The sequence below is a fragment of the Moschus berezovskii genome, chromosome 9 (genome assembly GCF_049115385.1).
Source record: "Moschus berezovskii isolate FMDL1 chromosome 9, NW_MosBer_1.0, whole genome shotgun sequence".
Classification (NCBI taxonomy): Eukaryota; Metazoa; Chordata; class Mammalia; order Artiodactyla; family Moschidae; genus Moschus; species Moschus berezovskii.
In genome coordinates, this window is record NC_142468.1 from 85,933,065 (window position 1) to 85,955,004 (window position 21,940).

Here is a 21,940-nt window from a genome sequence, read left to right on the forward strand (position 1 = left end):
CCTTCTAACTGGAATCTCCACTCTTATTTCATCAGTCAGTTCTCCATACAGCAGCAGAATGATCTGAAATTGAGAGGAATAGCAAGAGCTGAGCACTTTCTATGGGCCAGGCAGTGTATTAAGTTCTTTATATACAAGGTATATTTTCATTCTCACAAAAACCCTGACATTGCCTTTGATTTGCAGGTAACAAAATGGGCTCAGAGAGTCTAAGTCCAAGGTCACAGAAGACAGAACTAGGATTGGTACCCAGATCTGTCTGATGCCAGAGCTCATGCTTTTGATGTGCATCCTTGTACTTTGCTCAGGGCCTTCGTAATGGTAGCGATTTTCAATATGATCATTCAATTAGGTCACTGATAATTGTCAGATTCATTTTGATTCAGTAGGATAACACATTTGAACCTTGGATTTTTGCGGGTTTTTTCTGGAAAAGTAATCTTTCTCAACTTGTATGATACTGGTTCTATTTTTCCAGTGTGAAATTTTGTTGAAACTTTACCTAGTCAAGTTTGGGGGTAGGCTGTTTTTCAATTTCTTTTTGGACTCTCAGGCATTCAGATGCATCAGCACCAATGAAATATGCCCCGTTCTTTGATGACACTTGGTTTTGTTAACTAACAACTACTGGGTACTGTCAGCAGAAAGGAGACTTTTTTCCAGCCTTCTTAATTATGCTCTGTTTATCTCTGTGAGTTTTAGAAATTAAAAAAATAATTCTGTCTAAATACTGTCAATTTAAAACAAATTTCAGAAGCAGAGAGATATGATGTCTCCTGCTTTAAAACCATTTTAAAGTTCTTTTTATTTTTTTTCCAGACCTTCTCCAAAGAGTATGAACAGAAAGTGCAAAACAAATTGACTAAGCCAGACACTTGCTTCGTTCATTAAATGGACTGTGAAGATTGAGTTGGTTGGCAGTTTTTAAAAATTAAAAATAAATTTAAGAAGTTGTCACTTGAGAATTGTCTAACATCTTGTGAGTGGCCATCTGTGAGTTTTCAGGAACTGATGGCTGCATTTGTAGATTATCTAGGTCCTGGCTTCTCCCTCCACTCCATCCCCGCTATGGTGGATTATCTTTTATCTGTCATTTATTTCTTTCATCACTCTCTTCCTTCCCTCTCTCTCTCCCTTCATATTCCATGTTAAGAGCTGTGCTCATCATAGGGAACAAAAACAAAAATAAAGGAACCTGGACTTGTAGCTCCCCCAAATCACACAGCATCATGGGAATGCAGTGTCCTGAGCAAGAAGCCCTCTGGGAGTGAGTGAAATGGTGCGGGGGGACTGGAGAGATGGGGACAGTGTCTTGAGAAGGTGCAGCTTTGGCGAGCCTAAATAGGATCGAGTTTTTCTAACAAACCAGGGCAGGGAGGACATTCTAGAGACAGGGATTGCCTTCTCAAAAGGCACATAGGTGAGGGAATCCGGGAGCCCTGTGGAGAAGAGACGGGGGTGTGAGCAGGAAGCAGAGAACCAGATGCTGAAGGGACTTCCCACAACGTAATTGCTCCATCATTCTGCAGACAGTGAATCCAGCAGATGGAAGCGCTTTGATTCTGTGTTGTTAAGCTTTGCAGGATAGGTTACAGCTAACTCTATAACTAATAAGTACTGTTGAGGGTCATTAGAATCTTAAGATCTCTTTAGTAGGTAGTTTTCATTGTTTGGTGTGCTAGATTTCAGGCCTGGTGACTTCTCAGGGTCATGTGAGGCAAGCACATCTGAAACCATTGGTGCAAATATAAGGAGGTTTCTCAGATGTGTTGGACCAGTTCAGAAAAAAGTCTGCTATCTAAGAAGAAAGACAATGTATAAAAAATGAGGCCTTACTAAGGAGAAAGAATTCAATTCATAGTTTACTAAAACAAGTATACTTTGAATTTACCAGCTGACCAAGATAGGCCTTCCTCTTGCACAGGAAAATAAGCTGTTTATTGCTCTCACTAAAAAGCCTCCTAATTGTTTATCAGACATTACCTATATAGTCAATTTAGATGAAGCAGCAAAGAAAATTTAAAAGTTGATTTGTTTGTGAAGATGATATAGGGTATCTCTACCAAACATACTAAATTTATAAGGAAATTGGAACACTCTGCTTGAAGTTCTTTTCTCAAATGTCATATACTAAGGATAGTTTCATTCTTTCCTTCAGGTTCAATTAGCAGACTTTCTAGAAGATTTGCAAGAAAAATCCTTGAGGATTGAAGCCTTTGTTAGTGAGATAGAATCCTTTTTTAATACCATTGAGGTGAGTTACCTTTTCCTTTTTACTTTATCCCGATTTGCTTACATCACAAGTAAATAAAGCTAAAAGGACCTGAATTGGGGTTTGTGTGTGCATTTGTGGTTTGCCATTGTTGGTTTTGTTCCATTAAAAGTAGTCCTTAAATCTTCCCTCTGTGTTATCAGTGAGATTACTTCCTGTCTAAGGATAAATGATGTGCCCTTAAAAACACATACACATACAAATAGGGTACTAACTATGATAGGGCAAACGCTTTACTTTCTTGTCCAATTTGATCCTTACAGTAACCATATGAAATGGGAGTTATTATTGCTACCATTTTATAGATAAGAAACTGAGATTTAGAGTTAAGTATATTACCCAAGGTCATAGTAAGTTGATAGCCAAGATTGGAACTTACTTGCTCTACCATCCTGCCTTTCACTGGGCTAGCTCTGCAGAGATGCTCTAAAGCATTGCCTGGTGTTCCTTGCTAAGGACAGATGAGTGTCTCTCATGGTACTGCTGTCTTTGATGAGTTCATACGGACCCTGCTCTCTCTGCAGTGAAGGAAGGGGATAGGAACACTCCTTTGATATGTGAACGCAGCCCAGACATCCTTACTGATCAGTCAGGATTGACAGGCTTCTGTGGGAGGCTGGAGTGCAGTTTCCCCATCACTCCTTATTCTAGCTTGCTTGTGAAAGGTCTGCTTAACTCCTGTTGTAAATCAGTTAACCCCTGCTGATTATTTTTATTGCTGTTGCTGCCAAACCTCCACTGCCACCAAATTGTTCCTTTTAGACAGTAAATAATATGATCACCTTATCACTAGCCCTCTAGTCAGGAAAATCCTATGGATGGAGGAGCCTGGAGGGCTAAGTCCATGGGGTTGCAAAGAGTCGGACACGACTGTCACACACACTAGTCAGGGCAGCTAAGCACCTGAGTTTGTCCAGATGGGCCATGTAGCTTCTCTGACTCTGACAGAAGGTACCCCTTCCCTGGAGAGCATCTGTGAATGTGGCACCCTGTCCAGTATCCTCTCTGTTCCCTCCTTCACACTCTGATTTTAGTAGAGTGGGAAAGATGGCACTGAACCCTCTTGGCTACCTGATCTTCATTCATCGTGATGCCAGGTTTTGTCATGTGGGAATGCAGGTGGGCAAGACTTCCCTACAGATATTTTTGTGTGTGTTTCATTAACTAAATCCTTCTCGATAGTCTTCTTACAGTGAATTCTGTTGCAAAGCTAACTATGGCAAAGGAGGTTGATAGGCTGAAAACTCAGATTGTGTACATCATCTGTGATTCTCTGACCAGAATGCCAAAGATTAATTCTTTAAAAGGCTAGTATTTCTCGTAAAAAATACATATACTTCTTTTTTCACTCAGAGTTGGTTTTCTGTTTTTATTTTTTTAGGAAAACTGTAGTGAACATGAGAAACGGCTAGAAGAAGAGAATGGGGAAATGATGAAGAAGGTTTTAGCGCAGTACGATGAGAAGGCCCAGAGCTTTGAGGAGGCGAAGAAGAAGAAGATGGAGTTCCTGCACGACCAGATGGTCCACTTTCTGCAGAGCATGGACACTGCCAAAGACACGCTGGAGACCATCGTGAGAGAAGCCGAGGAGCTTGACGAGACCGTTTTCTTGACTGTAAGCACCATTTCAAACAGATCCAGACACCTTCAACCCAGTCTGGTCCAAGTCTATTTTTAAAAACTCAACTTTTGCTATTTCCTGAGATCATATATATCTCTCTGGGGAGTTTCTATAATTCTCATTTAAAAATTATTAGGGCATGGCAGATGCTCATGGAAAAGGCCCATCCAATCCTTAAAGCCGTAACACCCAGGTCCAGCGAAAGGGCACGTGGAAGCCAACCCGCAGCATCATCTGTCTGTTCTGTCACAATGGATTGGTCGCCTTCTAAGAGGGAGGGAAAGCAGCCTGAAAACTTTATTTGTGCTATGCTGCCTGTGGGTGCAGGCCTGATCTTGCAGTGCCCGTCGCCACTCCACACCCTAATCTGAAATGACCTCTCGACCGTGCCCTCTGAGCCTCACCAAGCGGAGAGTAACATTTTGGTACACTTTCAGCATGCAAAAGGATGACATGACGTAGCATGATACCTCTTTTAGGTATCATGTTAATCTTTTTACAAGGGTCTTCCTGGGGACCAGATTCCCTAATTCAGACAAGTACCTTGTGCACAGGGAATCCCTTGGGTGCTCCTCCAGTTTCGCCCAGAGGCAGCTCTTTGCTCTCCCAATTCCCTAAACTGGCAGTAGAATGTGGCTCTCCTCAGAGCCGGGATTAACCAGGAGCAACGGCAATGTTTTCCTCGAGGGCAATTCCAGACCCAGTTCTCAACTGGGAAAGCACCTTTCTGTGATGAGCTGTCAAAGCTCCTCTGTCCTCCCAGCCCTTTAGTGAAGACTGGAGATAGTGAAAGGCAAAACCAGGCAGAAAATTTGGGTGGGATAGACGTGACATCCCCAGAGGAGGGTGAAAATCATTCAGTTGCATTATGTTTAATTAAGGTAAAGCTTTAGTATTTTAAAATTAAGTACCTCATGTGAAGTATAACATTAATAAAGTGCTTTGTGTTCCCTAAGAACCTTACCTGGGTTTGATAAGAATATTTCCTTCTCTCTAGAAAAACAAGTTGTGAAAAAGAAAGCATGTTTTTCCTACTTATAAAAGTGATATATGTCCACTTTAGAAAATTTGGAAAATATAGAAAAGCACAGAGAAGGTATCATCTAGAGATAACTACTGATTACATTTTGCTCTCTCTCTCTCACACACTGAACACATTTAAGTCATTTTTCTTGCTTCAGAGAATTCAGTTCTGGAAACTAATCCATTTGTTAATGTAGAAAGAAACAGAGCAGAGGCAACTGTTGCCTCTTTGCTGATGGTGGAGAGCAGACCTAAAGCCCCCTCCATCCGAGACCCTGCTCCCCACCCCTTCCGAGCACTAATTCCTTTGCTGCCTGGAATGAAGCCCCCCGAAGGAAACAACCTCAAAGGTAGTTGAGGAGTGCAATGATTATTAAAATGTACATAATCTTAACGCTCTAGGTCGGTTTTTCTTTATGATTGTTAACTAGTCTCTCTCTCTCTCCCCCGCCCCTTCCCCTCTCTCAATCTCTCTCTGTCTCTCTCATTCCTCCGTAAGTCGTTTGAGGAAATCAATGAAAGGTATAGAAAACATGGCACAATGTAGTGGTGACTGAGAACAGCATGACTGTATGCTTTATTTTTAATATTTTGGTGCTTTATAGAAAATGAGCTGCCAGTTAAAATAGACATACATTTAGTGAGCTCCTGGATTTGCACTTTTAGCTACAGTGCTTTTAAAAGCTAAACGAAAGCTTTTGAAAGAAAACTGCATGTGCTTTAGTTAAATAACAATTATCATAATGTAGATTTTTAACTGCTTCCTTGAGATGTAGTCTGTATTTCCAACCTAATCTAGACTAGGCTATCTTTTCCGTCACTGCGTACAGAACATTTTGTATATGCTTCGACTTATTGGTTATATGTGAGTATTTGAGAAGATCATTCATATCTGCCTTGAGCAATTTGATGACTTATGTAATCTTTAATGGAATGTTCTGTCATTTTCTCTTCAAAAGACAGGCATGCATTTATCTTCTCTTTCTGTTCAGCTCACCTAAATGAATCTTTTGATTTTTGTTTCGTGTTTGTTGTTTTTTAACACTCAGTCTAAGAGAAGTTCTTCATTCATTTAAAAGGCAAAACACTCAACAAGAAATCAGGAAGTGTTGTTTATAAAAACACATAACAACAGATCTTTGTTTATCTTCTGAGCATCTGATAATGAGATGCTCATACTGATCTGACTCATTTTCCTTTCTGCCCCATAGCTAGGCTTGAGGTCTTTCCTACAGGCTGAACCTAATGTTTTTTTGATTTTTTAAATCAATTTTACCCTTCTAATGTCAATTTCTAAAATTGTGAATATCCTCTTCAGTTTGCTTCATTCAGTCTCAAATTGTAAAATAGCATAAAGTAAAAAATCAGGAATTTGTGATATATTAAAATATAGAAAAATGGTTTTCAGTTAGAAATCTGATTTTTCAGATGAGAACCACACAGATGAATCCTATTTACCTGTTAAGGGAATCTATTCAACAGAATATTGCCAATATGCAAACATTTCTTCCATGATTTAATCACAATTAGTATGAATAAAAACATGGGCAAGGAAATAGACAATGAAAAAATTGATAACAAATATATAATGAAGCTAAAACTTCCCCCTTAAAATATATGTCTCATATCTACATTAAACTATATTTACAACTTCTGGAAAAAAAAGAATATTGCCAAAATGCTTTAAGAAAACAATTTGTATATTAATATTGGCAATAATTAATAAGGGTTTTATTACAGTGGCTCTGTTAGAATTACTCAGGGAGCTTTAAAAAATGCTGATGATGTAGTCTTACCTCCTGAGATTCTGGCTTAACTGCTGTGGGGTGTGGCCAGGGCATTTTTAAAGCTTGCTAGGTGATTTCAATGCACAGGCAGGATTGAGAACCTCTGGTTTATAACAGCCTGTCCTCTGGCCCAGTGGAGCCACAGACTGGCTGTGCCTGAGTTACCTGTGTGGTAATCCTGGAGCTCCAGCCCAGATCCACTACAGCCCAGATCAGTACAGGACCAGACTGGGACCAGTTCTCACACAGGAGCCAGAGGCACACTGAGCAGGTCTGAAAACTGATACCCAGGCCTTGCTCCCAGTTTTCTTTATTTTTTTTTAGTTACACACTTCTTCTAAGTATTATTGACATTTATTTTTACCCCCCGAAGTATATGGATTTAGAATGCCATTCCATATGCACTGGACAGCATACAGGCATTTTTGCTTATTTATTATATTTCATCCACTTGTGGAAGATCCTAATCAGCCAGAAAATTTAGTGAGTGAAAATTTGCAAATGCGTTTGCCTTTAAAAATGCTATAGTTTCACATTTTTTACTTTTCTAAACATTAGAATATTAACTTGCTAATATGAGTTGACATGTGTTTAATTCTAAATACCATTTCTTTGGTTTTGTGCTTGAAGTTGTTCATCTGTGTGTCTTTTTAATTAATTTTGATCTCATTGTCCAATTGGCAATGAATTAATCTTTGCTAAAGCTGCATGTTGCCAAAAGGAAAGTATACTTGGGATAACCATTATTTTTCTGTAAAGAAAAAAAATAACAAAATTTGGGATTTGATGAAGATATACGCGCAATTAAAGAAAATCTTGTTAAATGTGCACACATGGGATGAAGATTGATTTTTTTTCCCTGAAATGAAACCTTCCAGGTTCTCATGATAACTTGTACCTTAAAGTCTCAATGTTATTGGTGTTCCTGTCTATGAGAAATGCTAATTTTCTAGTTTCTTCCCCTTGCTGCTTTTTCTCCCTCTCATCATATTATATATCTAAAGGCAATGCTTGCATATTAAATGATTTTTCACAACACCAAAAATGCTTAAATTAAAGAATGCTGTCAAGCATATTTAGACTCAAAATTTGCATATTCTGAAAAACACATTTGCTTAGAAAATGCTGCTCTGTTAAGAGGACGCATGCTTTTTCTCTGTTTTGCTCTTTTGTGTTATAATAATGGAAGAGAGTCTCAACCATTCGTCGGACCTGCTCATAAAAAGACATCGGCCTGCCCTTACACACACTGATAAATGTTAACAGATCAGTGCTTAAGGGGAAATTCAAACATTTCACATGTTTGTCTGTAGCTACAGCTTCTGTGCTACGAAGAGTCAGTGACATGTATTGAGAGGGCTTAGTATATGCACTTGTGACCCCTCTCTGTTCATTTTGAGTCTATCATTTCCACCCTCTGCATCCCTAAAGCCTTAATTAAGGTTCACATTGCCTTCCCTCATCTAGAGCATCCTGGGGCCTCCCAACTGGCTTCACCACCTCTCCAGGTGCTAGAGAGCTTCCCTCAGACTCATGCCAGGATGTTCTTCTAAAATTCCCTCGCGTAAAATCTTCGTGACTCTCCCTGCCTTAAAGGGCAAAGTGGAAACTCTTGGTGGACGTGGAAGACTTCCCAGTCAAGTCACAAATCATCTTTCTAGTTCATCTCTAATTGTCTCCATTTCCCAGTTCTCAAGGTCCATGGTCCCCTCTGGCCCTTGAGTGTGTCTTACACTTTTATAGCCCCATCCCTTCATTTCTGCTGTTCTCTCAGCAACACTCATACTCTCTTGTTGCCTAGGAAACTCCTAAAGATCCTTTCAGACTCAGTAAAAGTTACCTCCAGCCCCTAATGGAGCATCTCCCTCAAATCAGAAGATAGTGAATTTTATTATTCCTAACACTTGTAAGCATAGTGCTGCTGCTGCTGCTAAGTAGCCTCAGTCGTGTCCGACTCTGTGCGACCACATAGATGGCAGCCCACCAGGCTCCCCCATCCCTGGGATTCTCCAGACGAGAACACTGGAGTGGGTTGCCATTTCCTGCATAGTGAGCACTCTTTAAATATTTCAGTTATATTTTATCATTTTTTCCTCTCATACTGATAAATTTTCCAGACCTAAGATCCTGATATTCTTACCCAAAGGAAACCTTGTCCTTTTATTGATTCACATATATTTATAGAAAGCCTACTGTGTGCCAAGAAACATAACCCTGTAGTGAAACCAGCAAAGTCCTTTTTTGGCATGTAGAGTGAAGTCCTTTTTTGGCATATTCAGGTGAAGTAGACAGGCAAAAACAAATAGGTTGTAATGAGTCTGAGGAAACAACACAGCAGAGTTAAGTAACAGAAGCAGCAGCAGGACTGGCCTCTCTGAGGGGCTGACATTCTAATAGAGATTCAAGTTAAGTGAGGCAGGAGCCACACAGGTGTCTAGGAGAAGAAAGTTCCAGTAGCAAGTGAAAAGGCTTAGAGGTGGGCATGTGCTGCCCAGACCCCAGACAAAGTCCATGGGTTCCTAATGTCTGACTTAATTTCTGGAAGGTATTCTCCGTCCTCTTGAGTAAGGTACACAGAGGAGAGCTCCTCACCAGATTTTAGGCCCTCATGCTAAGGATAAATGCTTTTGCAGTCCTTCCTTCCCCCGTTTCCCTCTCGAGAATCAACCCTTTTTTAAGTCCGTATTTCACCTGGATGCCAGTGCTCAGAGCTGGTATTTGTTGGCATCCCTCCTAATAGGGTCTTGAATATAAAGAAACATTAACAATTTATATGCTGTGGCTTATTTAGTCTTCCGAGAATAGACTTTCTCCTCCTTTGTTGCTGTACTCATAGCAGTGCCTGGCACTTAGTAGATGCGTGTATTTTCTTGAAAGACTAAATGTCTAGATGTATAATATTGAGAGCTGAAAACAGCAAAGACATCACAAAGTATGTGACTTTCCAGATGGGCTCTGAACCTTTTTTATCTTTAGGGAATAAAAACAATCATTCAAGTGTAATCATTTTTAGGACTAACTTTATAGAGGCAAAATTAAGACTGTATAATTCAATGGAATCTGTTCAATTTAAGGCTATAGGAATGGAGTTTCTAATATTATCAGTTGCACTAAAGAATCCTATGAATAGATTTTAGACATATCTTTCCAGATTTTGAAACATTTTAAATCCTTTTTGGCTACAATGCCTCACAAAAACCACCACCATCAATACCAACAACAACTTCATTTTAAATAGTTGTTCTTAGCTTTCATTATGTATATGTTAATAATTTCTTGACTTACACAGAATTATTTTCCCAACAGATTGCTTTCTGCAATGGAGAACACTGCTTCTTTAGAGAAAATGCCTGCTGCGTTTTCACTCTTTGAACATTATGATGATAGCTCGGCAAGAAGTGACCAGATGTTAAAACAAGTGGCTGGTAGGAACTTCGATATATTAATTACCTCAGTGAAATTTGGCAGTTATTTCTTGTTTGCTCTGTAAAGTTTTTGAAGCTAAGGAATTATGAGTGGAAAAGGAAAAATCTTTCTTGTAAGAATTTAAAGCTAGATTCTGAAATAAAGTGTGAGACTAGCATACCATTTCAGTTATAAACGGCATTTCCATTTGAAGCTTTGTGACTGTGCTGGAATACTGAGGAGGTGGAAGGATGGAGCAGTGGAATCAGAGGGTCTTCTCTCTTTTCTTCTCAAAAGATTTCTCTCTCTTAGAGATTATTTGCTTCACACCAGCAGCCAGGTATAGAAGGAAAGAGAAATCAAATATTTTCATATATGTTGCACAGGTTTTTCTTTTGGAGTGGTTTTCCTCTCTTCAGTTGAGTTCTTTTTTTCAAACTAAACAGATTAACGTAGAGAGCTAACAGCTCAGCATCATGCTCTGTAGCCAGGAGCCTCCTCCTACTCAGCTGTCAAAAGCATCCCGCCGACTCTTCAAAACATTTTTTAATGTGCTATTTTAACAAACAAGACAATGGAATTTATTTAGATTTTTTTCAAAGCTGCTGTGTTTCAATGAAGTAACCAAGTTTCACTTACTGTAAAATGTACTTAGACGCCCTCTTTAAAAGATGCTATAATCTTGCAAAGCAAACCATAGACGATTTCTGTTTTCAAATTGAGAATTAACTTTTATTCCTGTGGGGAGAGTTTTAATTTAGTAACCAGTAAAAGTCTACTGTGTCTTCAAAAAAATTGACAAACAAAAAAGCCCCCTCCCCAAGCCTCCAACATTATATAAAATGAAAAATTCAGTTATTTGTCCTAATAGATTTTCTTTAGGTATATCTCAGAACAAAGGGGTATTTTCTTATTATATCTGTAAGAAGCATTTGAATGGAGCCAAGACTGCAAACCAAGAAATTCTGGTCAACAGAGTAACTTTTTTATTTTTAAGGGATTCTTCTTTTTTTCTTTTTCTAAAAATTTATTTGTTTTAATTGGAGGCTAATTACTTTACAATATTGTGGTGGTTTTTGCCATACATTGACATGAATCAGCCATGGGTGTACACATGTTCCAGATCAATCCTGGATGTTCATTGGAAGGATTGATACTAAAGCTGAAACTCCAATACTTTGGCCACCTCATGCGAAGAGTTGACTCACTGGAAAAGAGTCTGATGCTAGGAAGGATTGAGGGTGGGAGGAGACGGGGACGACAGAGAATGAGATGGCTGGATGGCATCACCGACTCGATGGACATGAGTTTGAGTGAACTCTGGGAGTTGGTGATGGACAGGGAGGCCTGGCGTGCTGTGATTCATGAGGTCGCAAAGAGTCGGACACGACTGAGCGACTGAACTGAACTGAACTGAACTGTACACATGTTCCTCATCCCGAACCCCCCTCCCCCCTCCCTCTGCATCCCATCCCCCAGGGTCATCCTAGTGCACTGGCCCTGAGCACCCTGTCTCAAGGACATTCTTTTGAATCTGATGGGCAGTGAGGGGGCATTTTGTACATTTCAGAGGTCACAAAGCATTAATGGTGCATTCACAAACAGTACATGTGGCAGTCCCAGTAGTTCCAAGCTGTTAGGAGGACTGGTCTCTGAGAGATGAACGCCACACCTTGTGCCTCTGCTTCAGAGAGTGTAATGAGAAACAGAGCAGCCCTAACGTTTCTGCCCTGCTTATGTGATTCTGGGCAGGGTGGAGACTGTTTCTAGTTAGACTGTCGTCTAATCTCACACCGCTGCTGCTGCTGCTGCTGCCAAGTCACTTCAGTCGTGTCCGACTCTGTGTGACCCCATAGACGGAAGCTCGCCAGGCTCCCCTGTCCCTGGGATTCTCCCGGCAAGAACACTGGAGTGGGTTGCCATTTCCTTCTCCAATGTGTGAAAGTGAAAAGTGAAAGTGAAGTCGCTCAGTCATGTCCCACCCTTAGCGACCCCACGGACTGCAGCCTACCAGGCTCCTCCATCCATGGGATTTTCTAGGCAAGAGTACTGGAGTGGCTTGCCATTGCCTTCTCCAAGGAGACAGGTTTTATTATTATTCCCATCTGACAGGTGAGGAAACAGAGGGAACAGAGAACTGTTTCTCATATTGCTCTAGATACACAGCTGTTGGGGATGTTTGTGGCGGGGGTCTTTGGCTTTCAGAGTCTCTGCACTTGAACCACTGGTCTGCACCAAAGAGGCTGAGTGTATTGCTGTGAAAGGGGGGATAACCATAGATTCGTGACACCCCAAGGCTTCTTGACTCTGCTCCTTAGAACTTTAAAAAAAAAATTGTGTAAAATAAAATTGACCGTTTTAACCACGTTGAAGCCACCATCATACAACCATTACCACTAATCCAACTCCAGAATTCTTTTTGCAAAACTGAAACTGTGTATCTGTTAAATAACAGTTCCTCATTCCTCCCACCCACACCCCCAGCCTCTGGCAACCACCATTCTACTTCCTGTCTCTATGGATTTAACTACTCTTAAGTACCTCATATAAATGGAATTCCGCAGTACTTGTCTTTTTTGTGACTGGCTTATTTCACTGAGCATCATGTCCTCTAAGTTCTCCCCTGTTGTACCAAGTGTCAAAATGTCCTACCTTATTAAAGCTGAATAAATCCCATTGTGTGTCGATACTGCATTTTGCTTATCCATTTACTTGTTGATACACTTCTGAGTTCCTTTCACCTTTTGGCTATTGCAGATAATGCTGTTCTCCTGAGGACTTTCTTGAAAGCTCAGTTGAGTGGGACTCTGTATCCACTACAAGTACTGAACTGCAGGCTGATCTAACGCTTAGCTCATTGAGCATGACCGCTCTTTATGGGCATGCTCTGTCAGGCAGAAGGAATCCATGGGGGTGATGCCTTTACCCAGTTCCTTAGCCTATGTCTGGAAGTCTTAAAATCATTTTGGATTTTTGGCATCACTCCTACTCAAGTTTTTTACTCCAGAAGTATAAATAGTGTTGATAATGTATAAAGTCTGAGCCTCTGATGTTCTTGTGCCGCATAGGAATTGTAAATTGAGCCACTGTTAGTAGATTACATACATGGAATATTCATTCTCCCTTTTAGAATAGTTTAAACAATAAAAGTGGTTCTTGTTTTGAAATAAGATGTTTTAGTTTCAATGTTTTTAAAGGAGTAGATTAGGTACAAAATTATTTCTAGCCTACATGCATTGCTTAATTCCCTACAACTGCCTATTCCTTCAAATTTGTTAATTTGGGAGGGGGGACTCAATTATCAATTTAAAGTTTGCTAAGCTACCAGTACTGTTGCCTACAAAATCCCATGGACAGAGGAGCCTGGTAGGCTGCAGTCCATGGGGTCGCTAAGAGTCGGACAACTGAGCGACTTCACTTTCACTTTTCACTTTCACACATTGGAGAAGGAAATGGCAACCCACTCCAGTGTTCTTGCCTGGAGAATCCCAGGGACGGTGGAGCCTGGTGGGCTTCCTTCTAAGGGGTCACACAGAGTCAGACACTACTGAAGTGACTTAGCAGCAGCAGCAGCAGCAACAAGCTACCAGATATAGAGATTTCTGAAAAGATGCTACCATTTTAAAAAGCAGGTAAACTCATTCCAATTACAGGGCCTCGAAAGAGTCCTGTATCGTTATTTTTCGTCACTACCTCCCCAGGTTGGGAGTGGGTAATTTGCGCGCCTCCTGCCTTCCTTGGATGTGCCAGAAAGAAAAACACCAATATAATATACTAACACATATATATGGAATTTAGAAAGATGCAAATGATAACCCTGTATACGAGACAGCAAAAGAGACACAGATGTATAAAACAGTCTTTGGGACTCTGTGGGAGAGGGTGAGGTTTGGGAGAATGGCATTGAAACATGTATATTATCATATGTGAAACGAATCGCCAGTTTAGGGTCAATGCATATTACAGGATGCTCGGGGCTGGTATGCGGGGATGACCCAGAGGGAGGATAAGGGGAGGAGGGAGGTGGGAGGGGGGTTCGGGAGGGGGAACTCATGTCCACCCGGGGCAGATTCATGTCAATAGTTGGCAAAACCAACCAATATAATATTGTAAAATAATTAGCCTCCAATAAAAATTTAAAAAAATAAAATAAAAAATAAAAAGCAGGTAAAGCTCAATGTATAATTCATAGAGGAAAAGGGAGCATTTTCATTGTTGGTTCTTCAGAAAGTTCTCCAGCACTACTTCAAAGATGATAGACAGTAGTCAATCTGCTTGGCTCTTCCATAAACCATAAAATTTACTGAACTACATTTATCTGGTGGACCCCTTTAGAATGTGACACTGGTTTTCTGCTGGGAAGACAAGTAGAAAAGTCAAAGATAGTGTAAGAGCCTCTGGAGCACTGTCAGCCCTTGGGGAGGTGCTCTGACAGGGGGCTTCCTGCCTTCTCATGCAGCCTCCCGCCATGTCTTAGGTCTGTGGCCCCTCTGTGTTCACCAGATGAAGGGTCTCTACTTCAGCTCCATTGTCAGGGGCTTCCTGCCTTCTCCCTTCCATTTTCTGTGCTCCTGCAAAGGCCATGTTGCTTTTTGAATGTTAACACTGGTTATGTGTCAAGTACTTTGCTGAGCACTTGATATGCATCATCTTGCTTTTTACAACAATCCTGGGAGGAAATAGTATTATTGTTGTTTTCCTGTTTTAAAGATGGAGGAACTGAAGCTGAAGTAACACAGCTTACGAGCAGGGGATCTGGCGTTTAGCCTTAGGCCAGCCTCTCCCTCCAAAGCTCATGAACTTGCCCATTCTCTTTCTTCATTCTCATTTTTCATAACTGTGTTTCCTCAGCCCTGTATCTCTGTGTTGAATCTTTTCAGAGTGTCTCTTTTTGTTCCATTCTCTAAATTTAGAACCATTTATTTCTTCTAATTTCCACTTTCCTGTTGAACCAACCTTTGTTTTCTTTCCCTTCATTGTTGACTTTTAATAAAGTAATCACATAAAATTTAGCCTATATTATTCAGCAAGCTCATCTCTCAGGAAATTGTTGACTGGAAAATTATAACCACAAAAATAAATTTTAAAACTGTTCATCTGTTCAGCTATGGGAATAACCTTTTCCTCTAATTTGTAAACTATACTCAATGCTTTTATATCTCAAAAATTTTGGAGAAGAATTTCATAGGAGCTTAATTTGTGGCATTGTATGTACACGAATGTTCAATATGCATAATTATAAACTTTTAAAATCCCTAGTAAAACACTTGAGAATATTGTTGCCTTTAAAATGCAGAACAATGGATTTATACTGGATATCTGAACCTTATATTTGACTCAGTTAATAGGGTGCTTTTCCCTCATGTAATTTTTACATTTTTTAAGAATTAAAAAAAATTGTAAGTACAGTCTTGTTGGATATGGGAAAATGGGATAATAGTTTCAGAAAGTGTATTTTGATATTTTTTTATTCATGCAAGTCTTTTGCAGCCTTGATGATAAAGCAACTATAGCTAAAAAGGGTTTCATTGATCTCTATTTGAATATAGATTCTATATTGACATAGAAGGATATGATATTGGTTACTAGCAATGCAAACTCAAGGTTTTGTTTTGAAGGAAAACCAAATCATTCGGTGCATCCTCTAACTTGTCTAAGTTTATTACTGAAAGTATAGGACTGCAGAAGAATATTATCAAGTGATCCCATTGGGAGATCCATTTTTTAAAAATTTCTATGTGTATCAGAGTGTATATGTACGCATGCAGAGAAGACATTTTGGAGAGAGTTACACACAACTGTAATAACAGTGGTTGCTTCCAAGGGATATCCTTGAGTTTGGGGGGGGTGGTGTTGAGAACCCATTTTTCCTCCATGTACTTCTGTATTGCTTGTATTATTATCAATAAGCACAGGTGACTTTTGCAAAAATAAATCAGTAAAACAGCATTAGTTATAATAAATCTTGCTTATATTCCAGTTCCACAACGTCCCAGACTAGAACCTCAGGAACCAAACTCTGCCACCAGCACAACAATTGCAGTTTACTGGAGCATGAACAGAGACGACGTCATCGACTCGTTCCAGGTTTACTGCGTGGAGGAACCACAAGACGACCAAGAAGCAAACGGTGGGATCGCTAAGACGTATTCAGATGCATGTGTACATTTCTACATCTCATGTGTAGTCTTTAAACACATAACTATTATAACTCTTTCCACAAAGCATTTGTAGCCACTTATAAAAGCAACAATGAACCAACAATTATATAATGAAATGGCATATAAGCAAAATTTGGAAATCAGGACCAAAGAAAACAAGAATGAGTAAATATCATCCTAATGATGAATACTTTAACATGAATAAAGTTCATGAATGAATACTTTTCAACGTGAATATTTTAACTGAAGTTCAAATTTGGCTTTGAGTTCTCAGGTAACAAGAGCAATTGAGTGATTCTCATTTTCAGGCATGAGGTAACATACCAAAGTGTTGAAAACAAAGTTTCGATCAGAACTGAAGTCTAAAACACAAGCATAAATTGTCCCACTTTGTGGAGGAGAAATGAGCTGTATATAGGACACTGTCCTCGGTAATTTTAGAGCAAACGCAGCATTGGATATCATGGTTGGCATTTTCTCAGATCCCCCTTTGATAAAAGCTGCGAACAGACTATAAAGGTAAATTCAGAGTTCACACTTCTCAAGGCATGAGAAGACTGTATGGTATAGTCTTCTGGTGTCCCAAATTAATGTGAAGATAGAGGTAAAATTGCTTGGGAGGGTGAATGGATCATATGTCTTACAGTTGAGCCTTTTGTAAACATCTCTCTGTTCAGTAAGACCTCTAATAAGTCCTAGAAGCCAGGCGGTTTGATGGATGAGAGTTGGGAGTGCTGACATTCTGTGTTGCCTGTTGAAGGTAGACCCACATTTTTGGAAATCAGATGAGCATGTGACAAGATTGACATGGCATAGGAACCAGTTTGTAATAAGAAATGAATTATAACTTATGTCACTGTTAATCAGTATTTAAGTTTTTTTGGATGTCATGTGATACTTAAATTAGAAAAAGTAAGAAAATTTGTCTGTGAGAACTCGTATCTTATTGGGAACCTATTACATATACCTGTCACAGCACAACAAAAAAAGTGCTCTTATTCCCATTTGTAATTGAGAAAACGGATGTGAGATTAAATAATTTGCCCAAGACCACAAAAATTACTTGGAACTAGGACAGGAGAAGGCAATGGCAAGCCACTCCAGCACTCTTGCCTAGAAAATCCCATGGATGCAGGAGCCTGGTAGGCTGCAGTCCGTGGGATCGCTAAGGGTCGGACACGACTGAGCGACTTCACTTTCACATATTGGAGAAGGAAATGGCAACCCACTCCAGTGTTCTTGCCTGGAGAATCCCAGGGACGGGGGAGCCTGGTGGGCTTCCGTCTAAGGGGTCACACAGAGTCGGACACGACTGAAGTGACTTAGCAGCAGCAGCAGCAGCAGGACAGGTTTTAAATAAAGATCTTTCAGACTTCAAGGCGTATGTTTTTATTTGCTTGACTCTGTGTGTGTTTTGTTATTCCACACTTCACCTCCCTGTATATCCAGTTATATCAAAGCACCTCATGGCTCTCCAAGACTCCTCTTAACAACTGTTTATTTCCTGGAGTACTTGATAAAAGTGCTTCACCTCCCCACCTTCCCCTGCCACGCCCCAAACACATACCTGTCTTGTGTCTCATTCCTTTGATGCCTTGAACTCTGCTGATGCCAGTTCAATAATCTGATGGTCTAGACTGTGATACTATGCTGTGTGTAATAGGTCCCCAGTAACATATATTCTGTGCTTTGTTAAAAGGAGTACCAGGCTAAACAAGTTGGTCTAACAGGATAATTCTATTGGGAACTGCAGTCCCAAGTTCTAGGCTGTGGGGGAAATGTTTTTCAGTGTGTATATGTCTTTATGATGTTATTTAAGCCAAAATTTCGTCCAGAAATTATGTCTCACTGGTAAAGAGAGATGCAATTGAAGAAACCTGCTGAGTTAAAGATTTCCTAAATTTACTTTAAAAGGGAATAATCTGGGTTTCTTAACTGGAGGGGTTTTGAAGATATGACATCCTAGAGTAATATGAGAGGATACTTGGACTTACCAGAGGCTAATTTAGAAAAAAAATCATTCTTTTAAAAGGAAAGAAATTTCAGTAAGAATAATCAGATTGGCCCAAGGGGCAGGTGTTTAGAATGTTATTGAGTAATATTTACTACTAAAATACTTTAAGTAATTTTAGGAAATGTCTTGATTGAACAAAGTTATTTCTTAGAACAGTTCATGGTCTATCAACGGTGTTTAAGTATTTCTATCAGTTATGGAAATCTCTGGTTGAAAGAATTCTGGAATTCATGATAAGGAATCAAGATTTGAAACTTTGAAAATCATACTGAATGGTTTACTAATCTATAAAGATGCTTTTTAACATTGTACATTCAGGAAACATGGGATTCTCCTTAAATTACGTACTCTTTAAAAATATTGCTGTTGCTTCTTAAGACTTTTCTTGAGAGTGTATTACTGAGATTAACATAAATTCCATGCAATTTTAGTATTTGCTATTAAAACAAGTTACTTTAATTGTGGTATATGAAACTCAGAATCTTACTAATGTGCTATTATGTTTTGGTAAGTGTTCACAAGTAATACTATGTCATTCTGCTTATCTTTTGGAACGTTATTGCTCGAATGTTCTTAAATGCTATCTATCACATAGTGACATCTATAAGTTTATCAGTTTGTATTTCCCACTGAAAAATGTGTAGTTGAATTTTTCCAATAGCTATAGCTTTCAATTAACTTAGGAAAATACCTCAGAGTTTATGATTGTGTTTTATGCTAGATTTGGTAGAAGAATACAGAGTGACCGTGAAAGAAAGCTACTGTGTTTTTGAAGATTTAGAACCTGACCGATGCTATCAAGTGTGGGTAATGGCTGTGAATTTCACAGGATGTAGCCTGCCCAGCGAAAGGGCAATCTTTAGAACAGGTAAGGAGATGGTAGGGGCTTCCCAGGTGGCTCAGGGTAAAGAATCTGCCTGCCAATGAAGGAGAAACAGGGTCAAACCTTGGGTTGGGAAGATCCTCTGGAGATGGAAGTGGCAATCCACTCCTGTATTCTTGCCTGGAGAATTCCATGGACAGAGGAGACTGGCGGATATAGTCCAAGGGGGTCACAAAGAGGCGGACATGACTCACCAACTAAACAACCATAAGCAACGACAACAAAAAGGAGATGTTAAGGGGGTGTTAAGAGGCAATACTCAGTTCTCCGCGGACTATTAAGATCAACCAATAAGCATTTGTTAAGCACCTGTTGCATGCTGGGTGTTGTACGGTGCTGTGTTTGCAATAGTGAATCAGACTGGGCTCCTCTTCTCAAGAAGCTCATACTCAAGTAGGGGAGATACAAAACAAAAAGTCATAGAAATGTGTGGTAAGGGCCGTGATCCAGAACACTCTAGAAGGATATCCAAGACTGGCTGGGGCAGGGACAGGATCAGGAATGGCTTCCTAGAACTTATGCCTGAATAGAATCATTAAAGGATCAGCAGGAAGTAACAAGTTAAAGGAGTGTATTCCATCTGAAGAAGACATATGAGCACACATGTCAAGGTAAGAAAGAGTAGGGAGTGTGCAGGATACAACAAGAATTTTGGTATTGTTTCTTTGACTTAAAAACAAGGAGAAGAGGACTTGAGTTAAGAAAGGCTAGTACATAGAGTTCACACTTGCTAAGGTAAGAAGCTCAGGCTTTCTCATATGGGTGCTAGGAGCCCCCGAAAGACTTTTCAGCAATGGTATTCAGCGGGAAATGCATTCCCATGATGGAATCTTTTCACAGGGGCTTAAGCAGGTATGTCATAAGCCAAGTTTGTGTTGTATTTAAGATAGTTGTAACTACCTTAGGGGGAGAAATGACTTACTCCCTCTGTTTTATCCTTTCTTCTTGCCTTTTAAAACAACTTATTGAGTATCTATTGACGGCAAGATGATGGCAGCTAACTTTTGTGTAAAGGAAGGGACAAAAATCTTCATATTCATTTGCTTGTATATGTATGAAGAAACCCTGGTAGGATTTATAGAAGAACTTACAGAAAGCTACTATTAGAAGCTGTTTGGGGATAGGTGAAAACTGGGCGGTTTGAAAGCAAAGATGAGAGGGAGACCTTTCACTATGTATATTTTTATACCTTTTGGGTTTTCAACTCAGGACATATTTTTAAAAAAAAGAAAATTAAAATCATCCCCAAGCCCAGCAACCAGGGAAGCAGAACTGCCATAGGCAGCTCCGCAACTGCCCTGGTTCTCTCCCCGCAGCCCCCTCCACCCCTGCGATCCGGGCTGAGGACTGCACCGTGTGTTGGAACACAGCTACCATCCGATGGCGGCCCGCCAGCCCAGAGGCCACCGAGAGCTACACTTTGGAGTACTGCAGACAGCACGCTCCCGAGGGTGAGGGCCTCAGGTAAGGACACCTCTGCGTGGGGAGAGCCTGCTGTGCCAGAGACCCAGCACAGGGCTCTGGACCAGCCTCTAAGTTTATGCTCACAGAGGGAGGGAGCCACGCTTCCTAAAATGCTGCTGTGCTAATGAAGCTGTTGACTCGATTTGCAACTCCATCACTGTTCATCAATGAACTCTAAGTTTGTAACAAAGCACACACTACAATGCAGAGTGGTGGCTCCCTTGTAAGAAAAATGTATGTGAATTTTAATAAGATAGAACATTCTTTGAGGCATATTTAACTTGAATCATTAGACAGGATATTGCATATGTTCTGTGCTTTTTTAGTAGTCATACAGAATAGGTACCACCTAACTCAGGAAACTAATAGTGAGCGTGTATATAGTGTAAATTTGAATGTCTCCATAATATATTGGTAATAAAAAGGAGCTAATTACATTTATATTATCACAGACATACTTGCCTCTTCTAGAGCATGAAAAATATAGAGATTTTCCAGGAAAAAAGAAATGTAAAGCTCTCTCAATAAAAACTATGAAGCTAAAATGTATTAATAAAAGGCTGTATATCCAGTGGGTCTTTGGTAAATGTTAATTTATTTACTGAGGTGGTGTTTTCTTAACCTCCAATCTGTGGCAATAGGGAATGATGTTCCATGATGAATATTTAGATTATTGTTATTAATATCCATATTTTGCTAGAGACATTTAAAAATCAGTAATTTACTGAGGTAAATTATTTTGGCAGGATACGGAACTTGGAAATAATGGTATGAAATCAGACAGCTTTTTAATAAAGTCTATTATATAAGCTCTTGATTATCTTCCTGATCAAGCCACAGCTATTTATTTAGTCATGATGTGAGGTTTCATTCAACTGAGCAATAATTATCATTTCTTTCAAGTATGTGAAGATAAGCTTCACAAAATAATGATCAAAGGATGAGTTAACGTTGAGTGGAGTGTGTAAGGGTGAGATGTAGGCATTTCAGCCGGAGTGAGAACACAGTAAACATACAAGAAACGATGTCTCTGTTAATGTGCCAATCGCTGGAGGGCAGGACTCAATGATTAGCAAATAGCTGAGCAGTTAACTCAGAGAGAAACACACACACACAGAGACAGAGAGACTTAGGAAGAGAAAGAAAGAACAGAGGAAGACAGAGTGAGACACGGACAGACACTCAGGGCGATTATTACTGGCTTCTATTAAGCATGTACTGCATACCAAGTCACTGTCCTAACTGCCTATGGGCGTTGCTTTATTTAATCCTTCCATACACTCTGAGAGCTAACAGACGCTTTGAGAGCC

General features: G+C 39.9%; 1 protein-coding gene across 1 annotated transcript in view; it reads left to right on the top strand.

The window, feature by feature from the left end:
• Nucleotides 1–21,940, top strand: part of CMYA5 (cardiomyopathy associated 5) — a 104,902-nt gene that overhangs the window by 61,034 nt on the left and 21,928 nt on the right. Inside the window, exons 3-9 of the mRNA XM_055436249.2 lie at nucleotides 2,159–2,254; nucleotides 3,654–3,887; nucleotides 5,416–5,438; nucleotides 10,010–10,128; nucleotides 16,089–16,238; nucleotides 19,005–19,151; nucleotides 20,483–20,630. Of these exons, the coding sequence (XP_055292224.2) occupies nucleotides 2,159–2,254; nucleotides 3,654–3,887; nucleotides 5,416–5,438; nucleotides 10,010–10,128; nucleotides 16,089–16,238; nucleotides 19,005–19,151; nucleotides 20,483–20,630 (917 nt within the window). The remainder of the gene's footprint in view (nucleotides 1–2,158; nucleotides 2,255–3,653; nucleotides 3,888–5,415; nucleotides 5,439–10,009; nucleotides 10,129–16,088; nucleotides 16,239–19,004; nucleotides 19,152–20,482; nucleotides 20,631–21,940) is intronic.